This window comes from Bombyx mori, chromosome 6 (assembly GCF_030269925.1).
Source record: "Bombyx mori chromosome 6, ASM3026992v2".
NCBI lineage: Eukaryota > Metazoa > Arthropoda > Insecta > Lepidoptera > Bombycidae > Bombyx > Bombyx mori.
The window spans coordinates 7,810,385-7,831,524 of NC_085112.1; the positions used below are offsets into that span (position 1 = coordinate 7,810,385).

The window sequence follows — 21,140 nt, forward strand, 5'->3', positions numbered from 1 at the left end:
GCAGTTATTGTCGTTTAGTCACGTTTGCCTTTCAAGCGTCGATATGTTCGAGAATAGCAGAGTAAGTTTAATCATGAGTATGTTTTAGTAATTTAATTTAAGCTTACTGCAACTGAATTGAAACTTCAACAGTTCAATTTCAAGACTCATGGTAGTTATCATTATAGCGTATATTGGATTCGGTAACCACTAATCACTAGATGGGCCGTCTACCTAAGTATGACAAAACAATTCAGACAATATAAGTAGCTTGACGTTTTTGACGCCACCTTTGTTAGGTTAGGGGACATCTAGAGCGACTGCCAATTATTTTACTTTAAAAAAAAAACAAAAGAACGTTTGTTTCACAAACATCGAAATTTCTTCGTACCTATATACACAGTAAGGTGTTAATGCGCCATTGAATGTGCTACCGTTAATTGCAACCATTGTCTATGCTACTGATGGATTAAGATTAAGGATAAGATAAAAGTTCCGAAAATACCTATAGCATAGTCAAGCAAACCAATAGCAAAAATGAAAGCAGTCGTGGAAGTTGTGGTCGTTGGAAGTCGTCATGGCCTAAAGGATAAGACGTCCGGTGCATTCGTGTTGAACGATACATCGGTGTTCGAATCCGAGGCGGGTACCAATTTTTCTAATGAAATACGTACTCAACAAATGTTCACGATTGACTTTCACGGTGAAGGAATAACATCGTGTAATAAAAATCAAATCCGCTAAATTATAATTTGCGTTGTTACTGGTGGTAGGACCTCTTGTGAGTCCGCACGGGTAGGTACCACCACCCTGCCTATTTCTGCCGCGAAGCAGTAATGCGTTTCGGTTTGAAGGGTGGGGCAGCCGTTGTAATTATACTGAGACCTTAGAACTTATATCTCAAGGTGAGTGGCGCATTTACGTTGTAGATGTCTATGGGCTCCAGTAACTACTTAACACCAGGTGGGCTGTGAGCTCGTTCACCCATCAAGGCAATAAAAAAAAAAAGCAGAAACGCGGTGGAAGAACACGGCCTAGAACAATTATCTAGCCCGCAGAACCACTATACTGTACCTAAGTCTCAAACTTAAACAGAGTTTTCTTAAATAACAGTGACGTATTACAAGTAGATGGAGAGCTAACATACTGCTACTGGTAAAATAAAAGCAGACGTGAGCGTTGTTTGTAAAAAAAAATATAGTAATAAAAACACTAGCCCTCATAGATCTCATCATTTAATTAACTAACGTGCATTATTGAACATCTATGCATAACGTGAACTTACATGATGTCCTGGAGCGCGTTGACAGAACTGTTTACGAACAAATAAGTAATTTATATTTAACACATTACAACAGGGTGCGAGTACAAAAAGAAATGTGAACGTAATTTAGCTCGTAGCACTTTGATTCAGACTCAAGCTTGCTGACACTCGACAAGCGGATACGAATCTTAGTTCTAATAAACGTTCATTAAAATTATTATTTCACAATATTAACAAAAACATTGCGTATTTACAAATGCCGTTGATCAAGTAAGGTTGTCTGTAATGCTTTGTTTTCTTTAATTTTTTTCATTGAATTTAACGAAATCATTATTACTTACTTGTTGAATTTAAAAACTGTAAAATTGAAACATCAAAACTGATTTGTTTTTTTAAATTTATTTGCTTACCATGCATGAAGAGTCATGTAATTTTCCAAGACGTGGTCGAACAAAAGGTGTGGTCTGTCTCCATAGAAATATTTGAACTGGTATGGGAATCACCTCCTCACCGTTGCACTCATCTTCTGTCATATCTTTTGATTTCATTCTAATAAAATTATATTTATAAATAATACAATTGGCACTTGCGTAATTGTATAAAAAACGTATTTTTAATATTTTAGGGGTTGATTTTTACAGGTCAAATACGAATAAGTCTATTGCGCAGTTAAAGTTTTATCTCAGGTTCAAATTAATAATTAATGTTCCAAGTAGTAAATATATTTAGAAAAATATAAATTTATTAATAAATACAAAATAAAACAGAGCTTAAATTTAAATTATTGACAAAACCACTTTTCGATAAGTATTTATAACTAAGTACATAAGATCTGTAAAACGTACCTATGTATTTGTCATTAGTGGTCATATTGTTTGAAGAGCACTGTTTACGTTAAAGGCTGGGGTTGGAAACAAAAGTATATTGAGGTACAGCTATGACGGATGACGGAGGGAAAACGCGCACTTTTCCGGAGGGAAGCTCGACGGAGAGTGAGCCTTTGCGCATTCAGGTCGAGCCGAGATTCAGGGCTGTCGATGTTAAGTAAATATTGGTGGATTCTTTTAGTAATTTTATTTAAACACAAATAAATGTTGATTTACTTCGTTTTGGATACTAGTTTTAAGATTTTGTTTTGTATTTTTCGTTGTATTATGTAAATACGTCTTAATTTTTGATGTTTTTCATTTGTTATATACAATAATAGCATATTTTACACAGAATGCTAAGAAGTAAGGAGATCTTTTGAAAATTTTACTTAACTTAATAATTTTGTTTCGTTATATATGAGGCAACCTTATTAAACATTGATCGCTGGTTCTGAATAAGAGGCAGCCTCCGATTGCCATGGTAACGACAAAATGTCTGACACAGAGTACACAGCTTCTATATTATTTTAAGTCTAGAAGTTTTGGAATGATTATTTAGGTACTTGTCGTTTATTTGTATGGCAACTTACATTTGTTTTGTACTTAAATGTTATTACAATTTTCTCTCAAATAAATGATCTATGTAGCCTTGAAAAATACGCATTAAAGCAGTGTATTATACACATAACAATAGGTCCTTATAGATATAACGGTTTCATAAAAAAAAAACGTTTTTTTTTTAATTTACTGAACTGAGTTGAAAACTGCAACTTTCTTAATAATGAAATCATTGAAAGTAAAAAACACGTGAAAGTATACCAGTATTGATGTGTGAGAGTAATAATATATTCCTTAGCTATTTTTCTTTTTAAATCTCTCGCCATTCCTGTATCTGTTTTTCTCTCTTTTAAAAGGCTTTCTCTATTTCTACGGCGAGCCAATTGTCTGTTCTCGTTGGAAGGTTAGTGTGGATAATAGTTAGATGCAATTCAGATTTCGATCCCATGTGTCAAGGAGGGTGATATTCACGCTGTGCTCACGAGCTTATCCGCTCATTTCCGCCAATTAAAATACATTTTTACATAATTTTTGGATAAAATCTTTTGGACCATGGAAACCGAAAAAGGAATATGATTTGGCAAAACTGTTGAGCTTGGTTACTCTATGTTGAAGTTATCTTTTAGAAGAAGTCAAAAAGAGTTTAATTAATTTACTCACAAATCTGTATGTATTTTGCAATAGTATATACAAAGAATCTTAATTAACTTAACAGAATCGTAATAATTATCAGCATTCACACTAACAGCCAATTTGTAAATAGACTAAGGGTGTGGTGGCACACGTTACGACGTTAATAGATAAATGTTGTTCTTTTTATGGTAGTGACCGCATACAACGCGTTTCTATTCAATCGATAACAATTACTAACAGGTTTAATGAAGAAACCTAAACTTATCTTTTATCTAAAAATTAACCAGGTAAGTTTCATTTCCCGTAAACTATTTTTTTTCATTGCTTAGGTGGGTAGAAGAGCTTACGGCCCACCTGATGTTAAGTGGTTACCGGAGCTCATAGACGTCTTCAACGTAAATGCTGCCATCTACCTTGAGATATGAGTTCTAAGGTCTCCGTTTTTACATTACTGCTTCACGGCAGAAATAGGCAGGGTCGTAGCTACCTATGCAGCCTCACAAGACGTCCTACCGCCAGTAAAAAAACGCATATTATAAAAATATGGAAATTCAGGAATTTGTACTGAAAATTTTGAAGATGGAATGAGGAAGTAAGTGACAATGTTCACTTAGTAATTTCCGGTTTCAATAAATCGACTTATTTATATTAGTTTCTCTTCTTATTTATTTCTTATTCTTATTTCTCGTACTGCAACGATTATTGTGGGATACAATCGCGAAACCACGAAAATAAACCCGAGGTTGAAGACTTAGAATATACGTAACTTGACTGGGCGTTACTAAAATAGACAGTTGTTTTAATGAAAAGTTTATGTTTGCCCTGAAAAAATAGCTCTCAAATATTATTAAATTTGATAATACACATTATGCATTGATCTCCTGTCCTTTTAAAATTTTCTTTTTTTAATTTTGATCTTCACTAGACTATCGAATGACTAGTACGTTATGCGGATCGTTTATGGGTATATAATTTGTATATATCCAATAACTATGATATTTTAATTATCTACTTGTGAATTAAAACATGGACCCTCTAGTGCGAAGTAGGTAACAGATATCACAATGTGCATTTTTGCCCATGTAAGCAGACGGAGCATACGGCCTACCTGATGGTGAGTGGTTATCGTCGCCCATGGACGTGAGCAATGCCGAGGCAGAGCCAAGCCGCTGCCTTTAAAAAATGACATGCTGCACCCTCATTCATGCATTTCGAAGCAGTCATTGATGCATCAGCTTATCAATGACTGCTTCGCAACTAAAAGGTTTTGTTTTTAAATACTGGCTGAAAAAATATCAACAAAACCGTAGTTTGACATTTCGATTGTCTGTATGTTAATCATTAATAAGTTAACATCAGAAAAAAAACTTATGATTGTGTTGCGTTCTCATTTCTCAGCATTATATCGCGTTTGACTTCTCTAAGTTCTCTTCTCTCTAAGTTCATTTAGTTATTGAATTGCTGATTTTCTAATTTACTAGAGCATCTTTAAGCTTAGTATAAAAAATGACGAATAAAGGTACGAAAATAAAGATTAAATTCAATTAAATCAAATGTATTATTGTAAGTTAATTGGATGTAAGTGATCCAAATTATGTTTCTTAAGAGGATGGAGATCGGGGTAAATCAAAGGCGACTGCCGTAGCGGCTGTTAATCTTGTGAGTCAAGTATTAGATGAAGCCTATTGCATTGCAAATGCTGCCAAAGATTCAGGTTTTTTAATAATTTTTTTCAAATATTTTTAGATTTATTATCCTCAAAATTAGCACAACAAATATATATCACGCGTTGTTAAGAAGACTGTCATTATACGACATAATATTATTTTCATGATAGTGATATCAACTCATAACGCGCGAAGTATTCTAACAGCTTTTTGCAAACAGATCTGTTTTTGTAGTTCAAATTTTTATTTATTATTTTTGGTGTTGAACTAATAATTACTGTTTAATATAAAACTTTGAATATCTCTAATGACAATACAGTTTTTTTTAAAGGATGGCTGGCTCTTCTTCTCATGGTGCGATATGTAACACGATTCGATGTGACGAATTTGTAGTATTTGGAGTGATAGTAATATTTAGAAAAGATTCATTAATTTATTGGGTTTTTAAGTATATTAAACTGGTCACAATAATGCAATGTAGTGTGAGTTTTCTCTGACAAAACGATAAACATCGTGTGCAGGTCAACCGTGGCTCTATTTTTCAATGATTAAAAGTTTAAAACGTTGCAAAAATAATATTGATGATGAAGAAACGTCGTTAGCAGTTCTGAAAGACGACAGCTACGCGAATGAAAATAAAACACAGCTGTCTGCCAACGTTCTTGCCACATCAACTCCTCAAAAAGGTACAGGTGCAAAGACCTCATGCGATTTATAAAAGATGATTTACGAAACTTGTTATCTAATAGCTAAACGCTTGTTTCTATAATATAATATGTTTTGATACGTACTATTAATTTGTACATCCGAAAATAAGTTCTATATTTAAACCTGTTTTACATTGTAAACGATTACCGCGAATTAATATGATCATAACTTCAGGGATCATAACTCAACTGATGCCACCCAGTTTCCCATATTGAGGTGGAGGTCTCAATACTATTGTAATTAGGCTGTTCGCGCTATCCTATCACACCTACTTATGTGACCGATTTTTCATGCCTGGTGCCTGACAAGATGGTGATACCCTCGTATGGGATTACCATACGCCTTCCATCTCTCTAATATTAGTGAATAATTAGAATATTGCTAAAATTAACGAATTAAGAGAACGGAGTAGCAGTAGCTAGAGATAGCTGAAGTTGTACCCATGATGAATAGCCGTGCAGGCTAATCTCATTGTTGTATCCTCTGACCCGTATACATATTAGGAAATCTGGATAGTTTGTTTTGTCATTGTCAGGAAAACGGTAAGCGTTTGGGATCATGAGAATTCTACCAGTGCGTTTTTATTGATCAATCACAATAACAGTTTAACGACATCCACTGCTAAACATTAATGTACATCGTAAGTTTTCAGACTACAAAGCAGTCTACATTCAGCGTGTTTCTATAACTTTTTTCTCATCATCACCTTCTGGATGGGAATCCCACATTACCGTAATACAGACTATCAAATCGAAACTGCCATAAAATTTTAAAATAATAATGTTTTTACAATTTTAGATAACGTAGACCAAAGTTTTCTTGAAAGAGGGGATGAATTTAATACAGTGCGTATTCTTCTTTTATAGAATCTGAGAAATTAAATTAAAATAATGTTATTCATAAATGGTTCAAAATCAACTTTTAGGGAAGAAATGAATTTAGTAATTCGACTTCGCGATTAATCAACAATTTTTTTGAAATGAGTCAAATCGACTGTAATATTTGCCGTGACGATGCTATTTTCGATGGGACAGAACGAATTCAACCGGCTGAAGTATCCGAGATAATTTCGAAGATTGACGCTTTGGATATTCAATTGAATGAAGCGTCTAAAGGTTCAACTGGAAGCATAAATCTGTCGGATTTTTCATTCTTAACCGATGTTGCTGATATTGCAGCGAGTATAGAATCATGCTTCCAGAATAACAACGAAAGTAGTGTAAGTAAAACAAAGACATTATTATAGTACCAAGGACGGATATAGAAAAGAGGTATTACTGTGCTAAAGCTTAATTTGTTATTATAGATAATTAAGAATCAGCTTATGAGAAATCATTTATTGAAGGTATCCCGCAAACGGATTCACTTATTGACACTTAAAAAATATTTTAGGCCATCATCAATATGCGCTAGGTATACTCATAGAAATCATGATGCATGATGACCTTTGCGTCGATGTTTATTGGCCAGAAATAGTTGGAAACTAGTTTGAACGAGCTGATATGTGTGTGATTTGTTAATGATTGTATATTTATTTATTACAGAGTATTAATCATGACGAGGCAACATCAACTGTCACTAAGAAAGACGACGTTTGTAATTATGAAGAAACGTATTTAACATTAAATCGTAAATTCATTCAATTCAGTTTAACACATTCATTTTAGAGACTAAATTCATTCACGTTTTAGGTACATTTTGAATCTCGAACTTTGTGGACTTTGCTTATGTGTGTGGTTTATAAACATTCCCGATCCTGCGGAAAGAATGGAAAGCAGTCGACGTCGCCCAAAACACGTCATCTTGGATCCTCCCGATCCACTAACGGTGCTTTTAGGTACCTCAAGCACCCGTCACCGTCGTCGAACCCGTCGCTTGCGACGAAGGGCTCGACGAGTAAATTAACCCTCAGACACAGCTCACAGAGTTTCTCGCCGGATCTTCTCAGTGGGTCGCGTTTCCGATCCGGTGGTAGATTCTGCGAAGCACGGCTCTTGCTAGGTAGGGTTCGTGTTAGCAACGTCGTCAGGTTTAATCCCCGTGAGCTCACCTACTAGTTAAGGTTACGCTGGAATAGCCTCTCAAGGCTACCAGCTTAGGTAGGAAAAATAAAGGTTTATAAATACAAAACTATGAGCGTTGGTAGCGCTGTGATGGATTCTTCGAAGTGTTGCTCCCACCTCTTTTTTATCATTAAACTACCTATTTGAACGACTCCGTTGACCCACAATGCTTAAGATATAATTTTTACTATGCAGCGACAGGATTTTAGAAGAATTCATATGTTCGGTTTTTTTTCGAGCGCTACGACATAACCATCCATTTCCTTTCAACGCCACGACTGCCTTCGACGGCAGTAAAAGTCTTTTAAATTAAATTATATTTTTGATTGTGCCCATGGGCGTAGACGGGGAGGCGAATTTATGGCCACCTCGTACTAAGCGGTTGCCGTAGCTCACAACTGACATTGCAATGCTATTTTAAGATGGGTCACGGAATCCTCAATAGTTCTAAAATACCAGCAGGCTACTCTTCCAGTGTGAACGCAAGATTCCTTTCCCCCAGTACACAGTTTTAAGACGATGTTCGCCGGCATGGTCAGAAGCCTATCAAACTAAGCATTTTAATTTTATTTCCACTTAGGTGATTATGAACATTTCTCTGAGGATGATGCTGATGGTTTGTTTCCCCTTCTGAAAGATACAAGGGGATTAACATTTCAGGAAGTTGAGCTACTCACCGCTTGTTCTGTTGAAAATATTTATCCAAGTGCTAAGGTTCCGTATCCATAATTATATTTTATACTAAAATTACGAGCGGGTAACGATAAAGCTGGTAATCATAAGATCGTGTGTTTTAAGAACCTCTTTTATTGATTTCATAGTTGCATGGTAGATTTCTATTACGTGCAATATTACTCATACAGAAGTTATTTCAGTGAACAGTGGCCTTCATTGGAGTTATGACTATTTAATTTTAATGTCCGTTGAATGTTTAGTCGTAGGATGGTCCCAAAGTAAACTTACAGTGGGGGCTATTCGTTGTTCACGAAAAAAATGTTTAAAACTAAAAAGATTTTATTAAATTATTAAGATATTTTATTTATTAAGATGGATTATTAGCATATTTAAAAAAAGAAGATATTAATATCCAATGTAAAACAAAATACTAACACTATTTTCTAATGAAATACGTACTCAGCAGATGTTCACGATTGACTTCTACGGTGAGGGAATAACATCGTGTAATAAAAATGGAACCCGCAAAATTTTAATTTGTGTAATTACTGGTGGTAGGACCTCTTGTGAGTCCGCGCGGGTAGGTACCACCACCCTGCCTATTTCTGCCGTGAAGCAGTAATGCGTTTCGATTTGAAGGGTGGGGCAGCCGTTGCAACTATATACTTACTATACTTGAGACCTTAGAACTTATATCTCATGGTGGGTGGCGCATTTACGTTGTGGATGTCTATGGGCACCAGTAACCACTTAACACCAGGTGGGCTGTGAGCTCGTTCACCCATCTAAGCAAAAAAAAAGCATTTATATTGTTGCTAGTTAACAAATCAATTAAACTTTGTAAAGCTCTGAGTACAAAGCTTTATAATATCTTGAACAGGAACGCACAAATCGAGCTTCAACTCTTACAACTTCCGAAGTTAATAAAGGTTTGCAGAGAGGTAGCGTAGTTCGACGATGCCGCCTTCAAAGTTCGAAGCTTTTATCTTCTTTAAGACGGTGGTGGGGAAGAAAGAAACGAAGTGCAACCCGTAGTGTAACCCAGAACCTTGCGCTCGACCACACTATTATAGAACACACATCTGGAGCTCCTATGTCTTCCGAGCTTTAAAACTTGATAAAAAAGTATTTCCACAGAATATTAGTGATTATTTTTTTGTAAAACATAGTCTTACTTTTAAATTTTATGTTTTTAAATAAAATGTTCATAGCTTATGATTTTTATTATAAACTAGCTGACCCGGCAGACTTCGTAGTGCCTCTATCGATAAATAAAAGACCTAAGCTTTTGTATAAAATAAACTTAAAACAAACAAAAGGAATCCGTCTGTCGGGGGACACATCAAAGGGAAAACAAAATTGTTATTTTTATTTAATTCCGAGCATTTTCATATTTATCTACCTTTTAAACCTTCTCTGGACTGCCACACATTATTCAAGATCAAAATTAGCCAAATCGGTCCAGCCGTTCTCGAGTTTTAGAGAGACTAACGAACAGCAATTTATATTTATATATATAGATTCCATTATATATTATATCACCAGTGCTTAAAGTACAATTGACGGAAGACGAGGTAACTGGTTTTGCGGCCCATGAACAATTGCTTACATGGAAGGAAGAACTCTTATTCCACCTGGTGTTGTCTTTATTTTTCTCTACCTATTTGCTGGTAGCCTAAGAAGCTATTCCAGATACGCCCGGATGGGTAGGTGAGCTTACGGGCTGAACCTCAGAGAATTTGCTAACACTAGCCCTATTGAGAGCAGTGCTTCGCAGAATCTACCACCGGATCGGAATCGCAACCCATTGAGAAGACCGGCTACTCCGAAACTCCGAAATTCGAAACTCAGCGGTCTGTTTCTATTGGTTAGTTCGCTCGTCGAACTCTTCGTCGGGTGCTAAGTGTTTACTAAAGACCATAAACATTGTAAATGCCGCCATCCACCTTGCGACATGAGTTCTAAACCTCAGTTTTGCAGTACAACGGCTGCCCCACCCATCAAATTCAATCCTTCACTTCAATTCACCTTTCAATTGCTTCACGGCAGAAATCATCAAGGGCATCAAGTCCGTGGTGGCAGCAGTGCGAGCCCCTGAATGATGACGCTCAGCACGCCCTCAAGGCGTAGGTTGCTTGTGCTGGGGAAATACCTCTCCTTGCGAGCTGTGGTCGCCTGCACGTTAGAGGCCCGGAGTTTGTAGGAGGACGTGGTGGTGCTCTGCAACCCGGTCAGTGTGCTCCGTGAGGTAAAAGAAACGTGAAAGGGAACTCCTCATTCAGCTCCCGTAGAGACTGACGAGTGCCTGGTGCGGGGACGTCCGGGGCTAAGCTGTTGACTCAGTGGTGAGACGGCGCAAGGTGTGATCTGTGCGCCAGCCACGGTGTATCTCCGGATGTCTTTTGGGATTTCTCTTGAGAAGAAATCCTGTCATCAAGACGGATAACGGCGATATTTATTTCTCGACGCGCACTATGCGGTATTATTTTAGCCGATAAGTTTTATGGAGCTTAGTCGATACCATGGGGTGGGTTCTCGCGCGCCTTTCTCAAGGCATAGTCTTCTACGAGGAATTCGAACAAGAGAAGAACATCGATCTTCCTCTTCTCCCTCTTCAGCCCTGAGGTGCCAAAGTCCGATATTTCTCGATTTGTTACCCCCTCGACAGGGTATCCGTAGACGCATTCCGTAGCGTTAAAAAAAGTGGTGGTACCGACCCGTGCGGGCTCAAGACCTTCTACCACCAGTAATGTTGCAAGTTATAGTTTTCATGAGTTTGATTTTTATTGCACGATGCTCTTTCATCATGGAAGTCTTTGATAAACATTTGCTAAGTACATATTTCATTACATATGTTGATACCTGCCTCTGGGATTTGAACACCACGGCCGCTCGATACAAATATACCGATCGTCTTATCCTTTAAGGCACGACGACTTTTCTTACACTAACATCTAGAAATAAGACCATGACAACATTACTTAGTCCATATAGCAGATTAGTAAAAAAATACCCATCGACGTACCCAAATATGAACACAAGCTGAACCATACTTCTTTTTATTTTGGCTTCGAAATGGACTACAAAAACATAGCTCATATAACTCAAGATGCATAATATAAGATTGTGGCTGATTTTGCTTTTGAATAATATTTTTTTCATTAGATAACGCTGGACTACTTCTTAACACTGTTATGTATGCGGAAATAAATTTGAACGAAGAGATATTTTTAGCAAATGAATGACTGTAATGTATTGATCAAAATGTACTGTTATGCAAATGCCTTTTGAGATTCGTATACAGTGACATCTGCGCAGTATTCACTTTCAAAACGATAAAGCTATGTCTCAATTTTGTTGTTGCTATTAATCAATTTTTCAAGCATCAGCTGGCACTAAAGACGACATTTTGATAATAGGGAGATCACACCTCTCAGATCTGATCGAAATAGTTTAGCGTATATGTAGATTTACGATTTGGATTGGTGTTGCCCGATACCCCGCAACAGCGCAGGTGGAAAATCGCTTATCTCGCTCCGACTCGCATCAAGAACGTATACTCGAAGACACCATGGAAACGGATCTACTTCGCCGAAAATAGAACGGTGGCTGATTCCTGGGCTAAATCTCAAATATCCAGACGAGTGCGCCATCTAAGCGAGTTAAAACCGTCCCGCGAAAAGTTACGGAGCCCCACTTCTTGTCTGAACGTCTGCCAGTGAAGACCGGGAGGGAACCGACAAACACCACACAAAATGGTGAGTTACTGATGACAGTGGAAACGTGATAATGTGTACAGTGTGAACTATGGACTGTAAAACGAGATCAGTGACGGATAACGCGGATCAAATCCTCGTGATCCGAATGTTTGCGGGCGACTCGGAAGAATTCACAAATTATGCAGTACAAAAGTGTTGTGCTTCTGCTACGATCAAGGATGACTTCTTTCATTTTAATCATCGAACACGAACACATGCAAATATGTAAAAGAACACACAGATTAATATTCACCACACAACTATTTTATTAAGAAATCTGTTAACATGGAATAACCAAACATTTTTGGTCATTTTCAGAGCGACCTCAGCAAGAACGACGTTGAAAGTGAGTATTGTTTGATTGTTTGAATTTATTATAATTTTTTTTTTTCTGGAAGTTAATCAACTATCAATAACGTACACTAATGACGTTATTATTTCAAAATCATTGTGAATATAAAAGTTTTTGGAATCTCTACATGTTGCACATTTAAATATGTATTATTGTGAAATGAAATGGTATCATTGATTATCAAATGGTATCAAATTAAAGAATTATTGGCGGTGGTAGACGGGTCAGCAAAGTTGGCGGCAACTGTTCATATTCGACGCGCGCGGAACGTTCCAAATTTAAACCGAAGCGTCACGTGATCCGGCACCGCCGTCCGCCCAAACAGAGAAACCGTGCTCGGATTTCACTGCAAACAAAAATTTGGGCGTTCTTGGCGTAGTAACTAAAACAATTAATAAATCTATCGATATATTTCTATACATCTTATATCGTTGATTATAATTTGGTAAATTTAGGTTTCCTACAATATTTATCATTATCAAGGTCGTCATTTTGGATCAGCTGCGTTTTGGTTTGCAAATAGATACATACACATTACAAATACGTACGTACGGTACCAATATCGGGCTATATTTTATTAAATCTCAAATAACACTTTTTAAACTGATAAATTGCATAACACTAATATCTAATTGCTTTAATTTTCATTCGATGGGTTCGTTAACGTTACCAATCAATTTGGTAAAAAATCAAATAAGACTCATCTCTCCTTTCTAATTTGCCCTTATTTCTTTATGATAAGATTTGATCAAGTAAGATTGTCGGTTTCTATTGGCTTTTGTAAGATTCCAATATATTTTTTTTTAAACGCCCTTCTATCCATTTATGTGCCGTCGATAGATTTTCGAGCAGTTTAACTTAGATAACTGAGAAATGAAACGAAAATAAATGATCTACAAATCAGTCGGATTTGGCACCCAAATTAAATTGGGGCAGAGTCGTGTTCTAATATTAGACTGTGACTCATTGTACAGTGAATATTGAAACACAGCGTGGAAAAGTATTATTCTGGGCAAGAATGTCCGCCCACACGTTCCCACACGGCGCCGAAGCACCTGGCAATCGTTTTCAGGAACATGTTCGAGAATTCGTTGGAACGTTTTCATAAATACTATAATTCAGAATACGCTGTGAATGAATTATTCTGATTCGATTTCGTATAAACAATAGAGAGAGGTTTTTGAGGATTATTTATACAAGATAGAAGTGTATTTATAAAATCAAATTATAATTTGAACATCCATGGAGCTTACACTTAATTCTCAAACAATAGATAAGGTAATTACAAAACTAAAAGTTTATACCTATATGATTTGATCGATTATAGTGTTTGAGAAAATTTACTTTATCGGTTGCTATTCAATACGGGTTTCAACATAAAACGCCTGATGCTAAGCATAGCTTAGCGATCGAATTTGAAACTGTATTTGTTCTTTGGAGCTTTTGAAAACTTTGGAACTTTGAAAATTTTATTCCTTGCTCTATGGAAAAGAATAAATCTTATTGAATGTCCCGGATACCAATCATCGTTACATTAAAGCACTTAATCTATAAAATGACATTTTACCGAAATGGATTAAAACTTATCTTAATTTGATCTGTTTATTCAGGGGCGTCTTTCGCCTTCTCAATCTACGACTTTGAAGGCAAAGGTAAGATCGATGCCTTCAACCTTGGCGATCTCCTGAGAGCGCTCAACTCAAACCCCACACTGGCAACCATCGAGAAACTCGGTGGTACAAAGAAGAAGGGCGAGAAGCTGCTCACAGTATGTTCTAATTTTTTTTTTTATTAGTTACCTAGCTCCGCTTGTCACTGTTGCTATCATTTGACACATTTTTCCCAAAGAGGTTTTGGGTTGGAAAATGAAAGCATGAGCGGTGTGTATCTATTTATATTAGCTTAATTAGACTATGAGTAACGTCTTATCTAATGCCACGCGGTTTGTTGACCGTAACCGATTACCACAACAAGCCATGACCTTACAAATACATACAACATAATTCCAAGTTACATGATCATTAATATATAATTTTTTTTTTCTGAAAATCTCACAAACGTGAAGCGTGATACGAGTGCTCAAGACTAGCTTGTTAAAAACCTTATTTGTGTAGTTAATAACAAGGCGCGCCTTCCAGCGTTTGTTAATCAAAATTAAATACATACTTTTGGTTATATTTTAGCTGTTCATTGTATTTTTTTTTATAAATCAAATTAACTTGCAGCTCGAAGAGTTCCTTCCCATCTACAGCCAAGCAAAGAAAGACAAAGACCAGGGAGCGTATGAAGATTTCCTGGAATGTCTGAAGCTGTATGACAAGAACGAAAACGGTCTCATGCTTGGCGCTGAGCTCACACACACGCTTCTTGCACTAGGTACTAATTTTTCACCATAAATTCATGTCACACTTCAACATATTTAAACTTTGTTCTAAACTACGTTCTTTATCTTCTATCTTCTATATATATAAAAATGAATTGCTGTTCGTTAGTCTCGCTAAAACTCGCGAACGGCTCGACCAATTTGGCTAATTTTGGTCTTGAATTAGTTGTGGAAGTCCATAGAAGGTTTAAAAGGTAAATAAATATGAAAATGCTCGGAATTAAATAAAAATAACAATTTTGTTTTTCCTTTGATGTGTCCCCCGTCGGACGGATTCCTTTTGTTTGTTTTAAGTTTATTTTATACAAAAGTTTAGGTTTTGTAGGAGGCACTACGAAGTCTGCCGGGTCAGCTAGTAATTTATAAATTAATTATAATAAGGTAGCAAAGTCGCAGTTTAGTTCGAGATACTGTTAATTCCAGTATTAGATTCAGCTTTTGCTCAAAACTGTAATAAGCCCTGTACAGTTTCCTGACCTATAGGTTACGCTATTATATTTTAATAAAACATAAACAAGCTAAACATAATATATCAATTACTTACATATGTATATCAATACAAAAGTAGTAGTTTTAAAGATATAATACCAATTAACCAGGTGAGAAGCTTGACGACAGTGAAGTCGCTGAAGTCACAAAGGACTGCATGGACCCTGAAGACGATGACGGCATGATCCCCTACGCAGGTAATTTTTGTTTTATTTTATTCTCCCAGAAATCCAGTCGTAAGCATAATTATACATTTTATGTCATGTGCCCCTTTGTAGTTAGTGTAATGTTTCCCTTGTATTTAAATACGAGTGAAAACCCTGAGAATTCTAAGCTCCTTTATCACGACACTTGTCTTGCTCCTGTACTGATTAACAAAAATGTATTGTCGATTCTCTAATCCCTAGTATTCAAAGATTACCCGATACTTTACAAAATCCTATGAACTTGTATTGTGAGGCACGGTCCTTAGTTTGTGTGTTCCCTCATTCACTTGTTATACGTTTACAGCATTCCTGAAGAAGGTCATGGCGTAGAAGACATCACAACTCGTCATATCTTTAGTTATAAGATCGTAAGTAAGTGCGTCGGAACGCGGCAGTAGTACAAAGTTTGACTTATGCTTACGCTTCTCTGTCTTTATCTTTTATTCTTATTTCCAGCTTTTAATGTTTGCGATTTTAAGTCGGATATCATTTATCAATCGACAAGATTCTAAGCTTCTTTATCTTCAAGCAGATTTCAAAAATCGATATTATTAACTCACTCATTTTGCCGATAACGCGATGTTCCAAATTTGTTTTTTGGATGTTAATATTGTTTTAATTGTGACAGCTTTCCTGCGACGAATGTGCGATGGCTGGGACCCTAAAAGACCGAAGCCCGGGACTGAGGAACCGGCGCCGGAAGCGCCCGCGGAGGGCTAAGTTCCTCCGGTGGCGCCCGCAGCCAGCCCGCGCTCCCAGCCACGTCGACATCCCGTATAACATCTTAGATACGGACAAACCCCTTTTTTTATACGAACAACATAATATCAACTGTTTTGTACAACTTTCTACCTTTGACTGTACATACTAAAGTAAGATTAAATATACTGTAAAACACACGTTGTGCGTGTTTTTAAATTATTATTTATTTATTTATTAAGTACGTTTATAATGACAAAAATACAAAAAAGCATTATTAATATTTTATAATAAACTGTTCAAAGTTCATCCTGGTGTTATCATCAATTTTATTCGGAATGCTCTAGAACTACATCAGTCTATATAGTAACTACTTCTACAATAAATGATAGCTTTGATCTGTTTGCTGCACTCTTTATCTTATCACCCAAAGGTATTTATTGCTTTACATTATCAACGTTATTCATTTTATGTTAATGAAACAGTGAGACTACATATTTATCTTTGAATACATCTTTGTCATTAAGAAACCCTACAAATATTTACAGGCGTCTGTGGCCGGTGTATTCGTGTCGAATGATGCGAATATGCCAAGAATAAAATTTACTTGTAGGTCCAATTCTTTCCAAATAGGCCTAATACCTAATACTGGTAACTCCGTGGACAATTCATATGATGAAGTAACATGAAATCAACAACAAACAACGAAATGCGGTACGACATATTGTAAGTCCGCTCGAGTAGGTGCTACTACCCTACTTATTTCTCTCACGAAGGAGACATAATATATAATTCCTATTTGAAGTAATAATAGTCATTATTGAAATACATTACTTTTTGGAGTACTTGAAGTATAAAAGACGAAAGTCGTAAATGGAAATGTACTTGAAACGTAAGCTTGACTTTTAGGTAGAGCTTACAGAAATTATAACAACGTAATTGATATATGGACCTTATGTAAAATGGGATATGGCATTCACATTGTGATGTAGACTAGTTTCGGTAGCAGCCAGCCAGGTTTTTTTTCCTCTCTATGCTGATAGCCTTGAGAGGCTATTTCAGCTTCTCATTGACGTGTAGGTGAACTCACGGGGCTCAAACCGGAATGTTGCTAACACTGGCCCTAGCATGTTCTTGCTTGCTTCGCAGAATCTACCATTAGACCGGAAACGCGACACACTGAGAAATTCCAGCGAGAAACTCAGTGGGCATAACCATGTGCTAAGGTGTCTAAGGCAAGAAAGAGTTCAGCTGACACAAATACGCCTGGCAGTTAAAAAATTAGTAAATTGTATGAACAACAATAGCCGATTTTCATCCAAAGGACCGTTGTTAGTTGACCTGCCCTCTGTGTCAATAAAAAGTCTGCGGCAACCACTTTTCTTGACCATGGACGGGTAGTGCCATGCTCTAGTCTATTTCGGTGGCAGCCAATCTTTTCTATTAATTCAAGAATTGTTTATAACGTTGTGGAAATTCAGCGATTTGATGATAACTTATTCGCTGAACTAAAAACTGAGTCTGAAAAGGTACTCATACGTCCGCACGCAACAGCACGCCCTGCTTCCTTCTCCTTCGAATCAGTCGTACGTTCGTGCTTGGAGGGAGAAACAGCTGTTACACAATATATGTAATTTTATTGAGAGCTCAACCTCACGTCTCGTGGTAGCTGGTCATTTTAAAACATCATGCGTACCTCATGGAGTAGTGCTAATCTATGCCGACACCACATGACCGAAGCTAAGGCACTTCTGTTAAGGTTTTTGTCACACTATCCTCAATGCACGATTAGTGGTGTTCGAATAATTTTAGAAAATCTGTGTTTTTCATCAATTTTGCGTTGTACTACTAGATACTTTTCGAGCCTTCTAGGTACTACTATCCTTCGATATTCGTTCAACTATTCGGCGATAGATGGCGTTAATCTTACCGGAGTAACAGTATCAATAAACGAAAGATACTGAACGGTTGAGTATTTTAGTACAGCTGTGGTCCGTACCAGTACCACGGCTCACCTTGACACATGAGGTCCCAGTCCATCTCAGCAAACAGGAATAGATAGAATAAAGCTACGTTACGGTATGTCTGCTGTGGACACGGCTTTGGCCCAATTATGTCCATAAGCTTCGGTAACCACATGATACCATAGTTAAAACTTGTGGCGTTTATAGAAGAAGGTTTATAAAAAATTAAATAGTAAAATATACCTATTATATATTATTTTTTAAACGATTTAACTTAAATTGTATTTTGAATAATATTTATGTTTTTTTTTTTTTATTGCTTAGATGGGTGGACGAGCTCACAGCCCACCTGGTGTTAAGTGGTTACTGGAGCCCATAGATATCTACAACGTAAATGCGCCACCCACCTTGAGATATAAGTTCTAAGGTCTCAGTATAGTTACAACGGCTACTCCACCCTTCGAACCGTATGTACTCTAAGGTAGAATGCTCGTCGTGGTTTTCAATGTTAAGTTGTTGTTTCGGTGACCTAGAGGATAATCCGGTCACCGCTCTCGCCGGACCCGTCGCTTGCGACGAAGGGCTCGACGAGTAAATTAACCCATAGACACAGCCCGCTGAGTTTCTCGCCGGATCTTCTCAATGGGTCGCGTTTCCGATCTGATGGTAGATTTTGCGAAGCATTGCTCTTCCTAGGGCTAGTGTTAGCAACACTCCGGTTTGAGCCCCGTGAGCTCACCTACACGGCAAGAAGAAGCTGAAATAGTATCTCAAGGCTATAATATTATTATATAAGTATTGGTAAAAAAAAAAATACCACACTCAGCGCATCAAACGACTAACCCAAGGTTAAAAAAAAAAAATTATTTTATTACTTAGATTGGTGAACGAGCTCACAGCCCACCTGGTGTTAAGCGGTTACTGGAGCCCATAGACATCCACAACGTAAATGCGCCACCCACGTTGAGATATAAGTTCTAAGGTCTCAAGTATAGTTACAACGGCTGCCCCACCCTTCAAACCGAAACGCATTACTGCTTCACGGCAGAAATAGGCAGTGTTCGCGCGACAGTTACTAAGTAAAAGGTTGAGTGTGAACCGGTGAAAAGGTGTATGTGCCACCCATCGCAGAGAAACACCACTACGACCGTGATAGTGCCAGCATCAGCCTCCAAGTAAGTCCCGTTTTCCTACCTCCCCTTTCGTGTCCGCTCATTCTCCGCAGAGTTCATATGCTCCCTTTCAGCTCATCAGCTCACGTTTAAGGTGACGCTCACCTGCTTCACCAGGCAGGGTGGTGGTAATGGTGGTGGACATCTACAACGTAAATGCGCCACACACCTTGAGATATAGTTCTAAGGTCTCAGTATAGTCACAACGGCTGCCCCACCCTTCAAACCGAAACGCATTACTGCTTCACGGCAGAAATAGGCGGGGCGGTGGTACCTACCCGTGCGGACTCACAAGAGGTCCTACCACCAGTAATTACGCAAATTATATTTTTGCGGGTTTGATTTTTATTACACGATGTTGTTCCTTCACCGTGGAAGTCAAGCGTAAACATTTGTTGAGTACGTATTTCATTAGAAAGATCGGTACCCGCCTGTGATTCGAACACCGGTGCATCGCTCAACACGAAAGCACCGGACGTCTTATCCGTTAGGCCACGACGACTTCAAAACGCCACGGTACGTACTACAGGTGTACGAAAATACTCAATATTTCAGTAGTTTTTGATTATTGATACTCTTTTATTTCATTATGATGAAACGCAAGCCCTTCTGTGATCATCACAAAATTTATGAAAAATACCGATTCACTAAAATTATTCGCACACCACTTATCGTGCATTGAGGGTAGTGTGACAAAAACCTTCCGAGAAATACGTTAACTTCGACTGTGCAGTGTCGACATAGATTAGCACTACCCTATATCTTCCCATGGGTGTTCTAAAATGTGACTGAGTGATTCACTAAAGAATAAGCGTTTTTTAGAAGGATCGCGATTCGTCCAGGTGTATTCCTGCTGAACTTGGACGGCTGAGCGAGCTCGAAGGCTCCGTCAGAATCCGAAAGTTTGCTAACAATTGCTTGAGCGCCTTCAAAGAATGCTTAATAGCTCAAAGGCTGCCGTTTTGCGTGTACACATACTATCGGTTTCGGAATCCTGTGAGTAAATCCAGCGAAAAATTCAACGGGCTGACACTACAGGCATGATTCATGTCGTACTCTTTGGCGACTTTGTTGATGCTACCAGTATCTTTCAAAAGCACTGTTAGTGTGTGAAAGGGATCCATGAGGTCACTGGGCTGGTGAACGGGCAGCAGCATTCTTTGACTATTATCCCATTTGGTATTCACTGGCGGTGGGCGTTTTGTAAATTGTAAGGGTACGTCCCTCCATTATACTAATTTCTACCACGAAGACGTCATCCGTTCCAGCTTGTAAGGTATAGCCACTATACAGAATTATTTAATATCAGATGGGCCGTGAACTTATTTACCTACCTATACTATAAAAAATAGTAAAGAAAACTACATATACAAGCATATTAATAATATTTTTGTTGGTGTTCCTAACCGTAACCAGATCCAAGTATTAATGAGCTTAAGTGACGACTAAAGTCCGTATATGCGGGGCTCTGGTATTTAATGAACACCAGATATACCCTGAACAAGTCTAGGTACTCATCTAAAACTTTAATAAATGTTGTGTAACTGGAAACAAAATACGAAAACAAAGCAATATTAGTCACACGGCTGATCCGATATTGACTTCAAGGTCTGAACTACAATTGTTACAAAAAAATATTGATAGCATAGATAAAACGAAATCTTAGTGTAATCTGATATAATTAAGTAAGCAATACGCGTA

General features: G+C 37.5%; 2 protein-coding genes and 1 long non-coding RNA gene across 27 annotated transcripts in view; 2 read left to right on the forward strand and 1 right to left on the reverse strand.

Moving 5' to 3' along the window:
- LOC101744956 (protein unc-80 homolog) overlaps window positions 1–2,583 on the reverse strand; it is a 58,238-nt gene extending 55,655 nt beyond the window's left edge. For 7 of the 21 annotated variants that reach the window (XM_062669014.1, XM_062669008.1, XM_062669012.1 and 4 more), the window contains exons 1-3: window positions 2,089–2,581; window positions 1,654–1,792; window positions 1,265–1,291 (exon numbers count right to left, since the gene is read on the reverse strand). In XM_062669014.1, coding sequence (XP_062524998.1) covers window positions 1,265–1,291; window positions 1,654–1,791 — 165 coding nt within the window. In that variant the 5' untranslated portion in view covers window position 1,792; window positions 2,089–2,581. Of the gene's footprint in view, window positions 1–1,264; window positions 1,292–1,653; window positions 1,793–2,088 lie in introns of all 21 variants that reach the window. The other 14 variants (XM_062669020.1, XM_062669000.1, XM_062669015.1 and 11 more) reach the window with 6 other exon arrangements.
- Window positions 2,584–4,642: 2,059 nt separating this feature from the next.
- On the forward strand, window positions 4,643–9,631 carry LOC101745148 (uncharacterized). 2 transcript variants are annotated; one of them, XR_002431236.3, is made up of 8 exons: window positions 4,643–4,822; window positions 4,910–5,017; window positions 5,492–5,656; window positions 6,477–6,523; window positions 6,604–6,897; window positions 7,223–7,274; window positions 8,322–8,455; window positions 9,297–9,631. It is a non-coding gene; the product is annotated as an uncharacterized LOC101745148 (long non-coding RNA). The 2 variants fall into 2 exon arrangements; XR_002431235.3 differs by having other exon boundaries at window positions 4,644–4,822; window positions 7,223–7,307.
- Window positions 9,632–11,550: 1,919 nt separating this feature from the next.
- LOC101745298 (myosin light chain 1) lies at window positions 11,551–16,612 on the forward strand. 4 transcript variants are annotated; one of them, XM_012694217.3, is made up of 7 exons: window positions 11,551–12,174; window positions 12,493–12,520; window positions 14,137–14,294; window positions 14,752–14,902; window positions 15,509–15,595; window positions 15,909–15,972; window positions 16,233–16,612. In XM_012694217.3, the coding sequence occupies exons 1-6, from the start codon at window positions 12,172–12,174 to the stop codon at window positions 15,932–15,934; spliced, it is 453 nt and encodes a 150-aa protein (XP_012549671.2). In that variant the 5' UTR covers window positions 11,551–12,171; the 3' UTR covers window positions 15,935–15,972; window positions 16,233–16,612. The 4 variants fall into 4 exon arrangements, with proteins under 4 accessions (XP_012549671.2, XP_012549672.2, XP_062525072.1 ...); XM_012694218.3 differs by having other exon boundaries at window positions 11,585–12,174; window positions 15,909–15,976; XM_062669088.1 differs by having other exon boundaries at window positions 11,693–12,174; window positions 15,909–16,612.
- The last annotated feature ends 4,528 nt before the right edge of the window (window positions 16,613–21,140 follow it).

Excerpts from the sequence above, each read along its gene's own strand:
- LOC101745298 (XM_062669087.1), top strand. Across the intron at positions 12,521-14,136 it reads CAGCAAGAACGACGTTGAAA|GGGCGTCTTTCGCCTTCTCA; the intron begins GTGAGTATTGTT and ends CTGTTTATTCAG. Across the intron at positions 14,295-14,751 it reads AGGGCGAGAAGCTGCTCACA|CTCGAAGAGTTCCTTCCCAT; the intron begins GTATGTTCTAAT and ends ATTAACTTGCAG.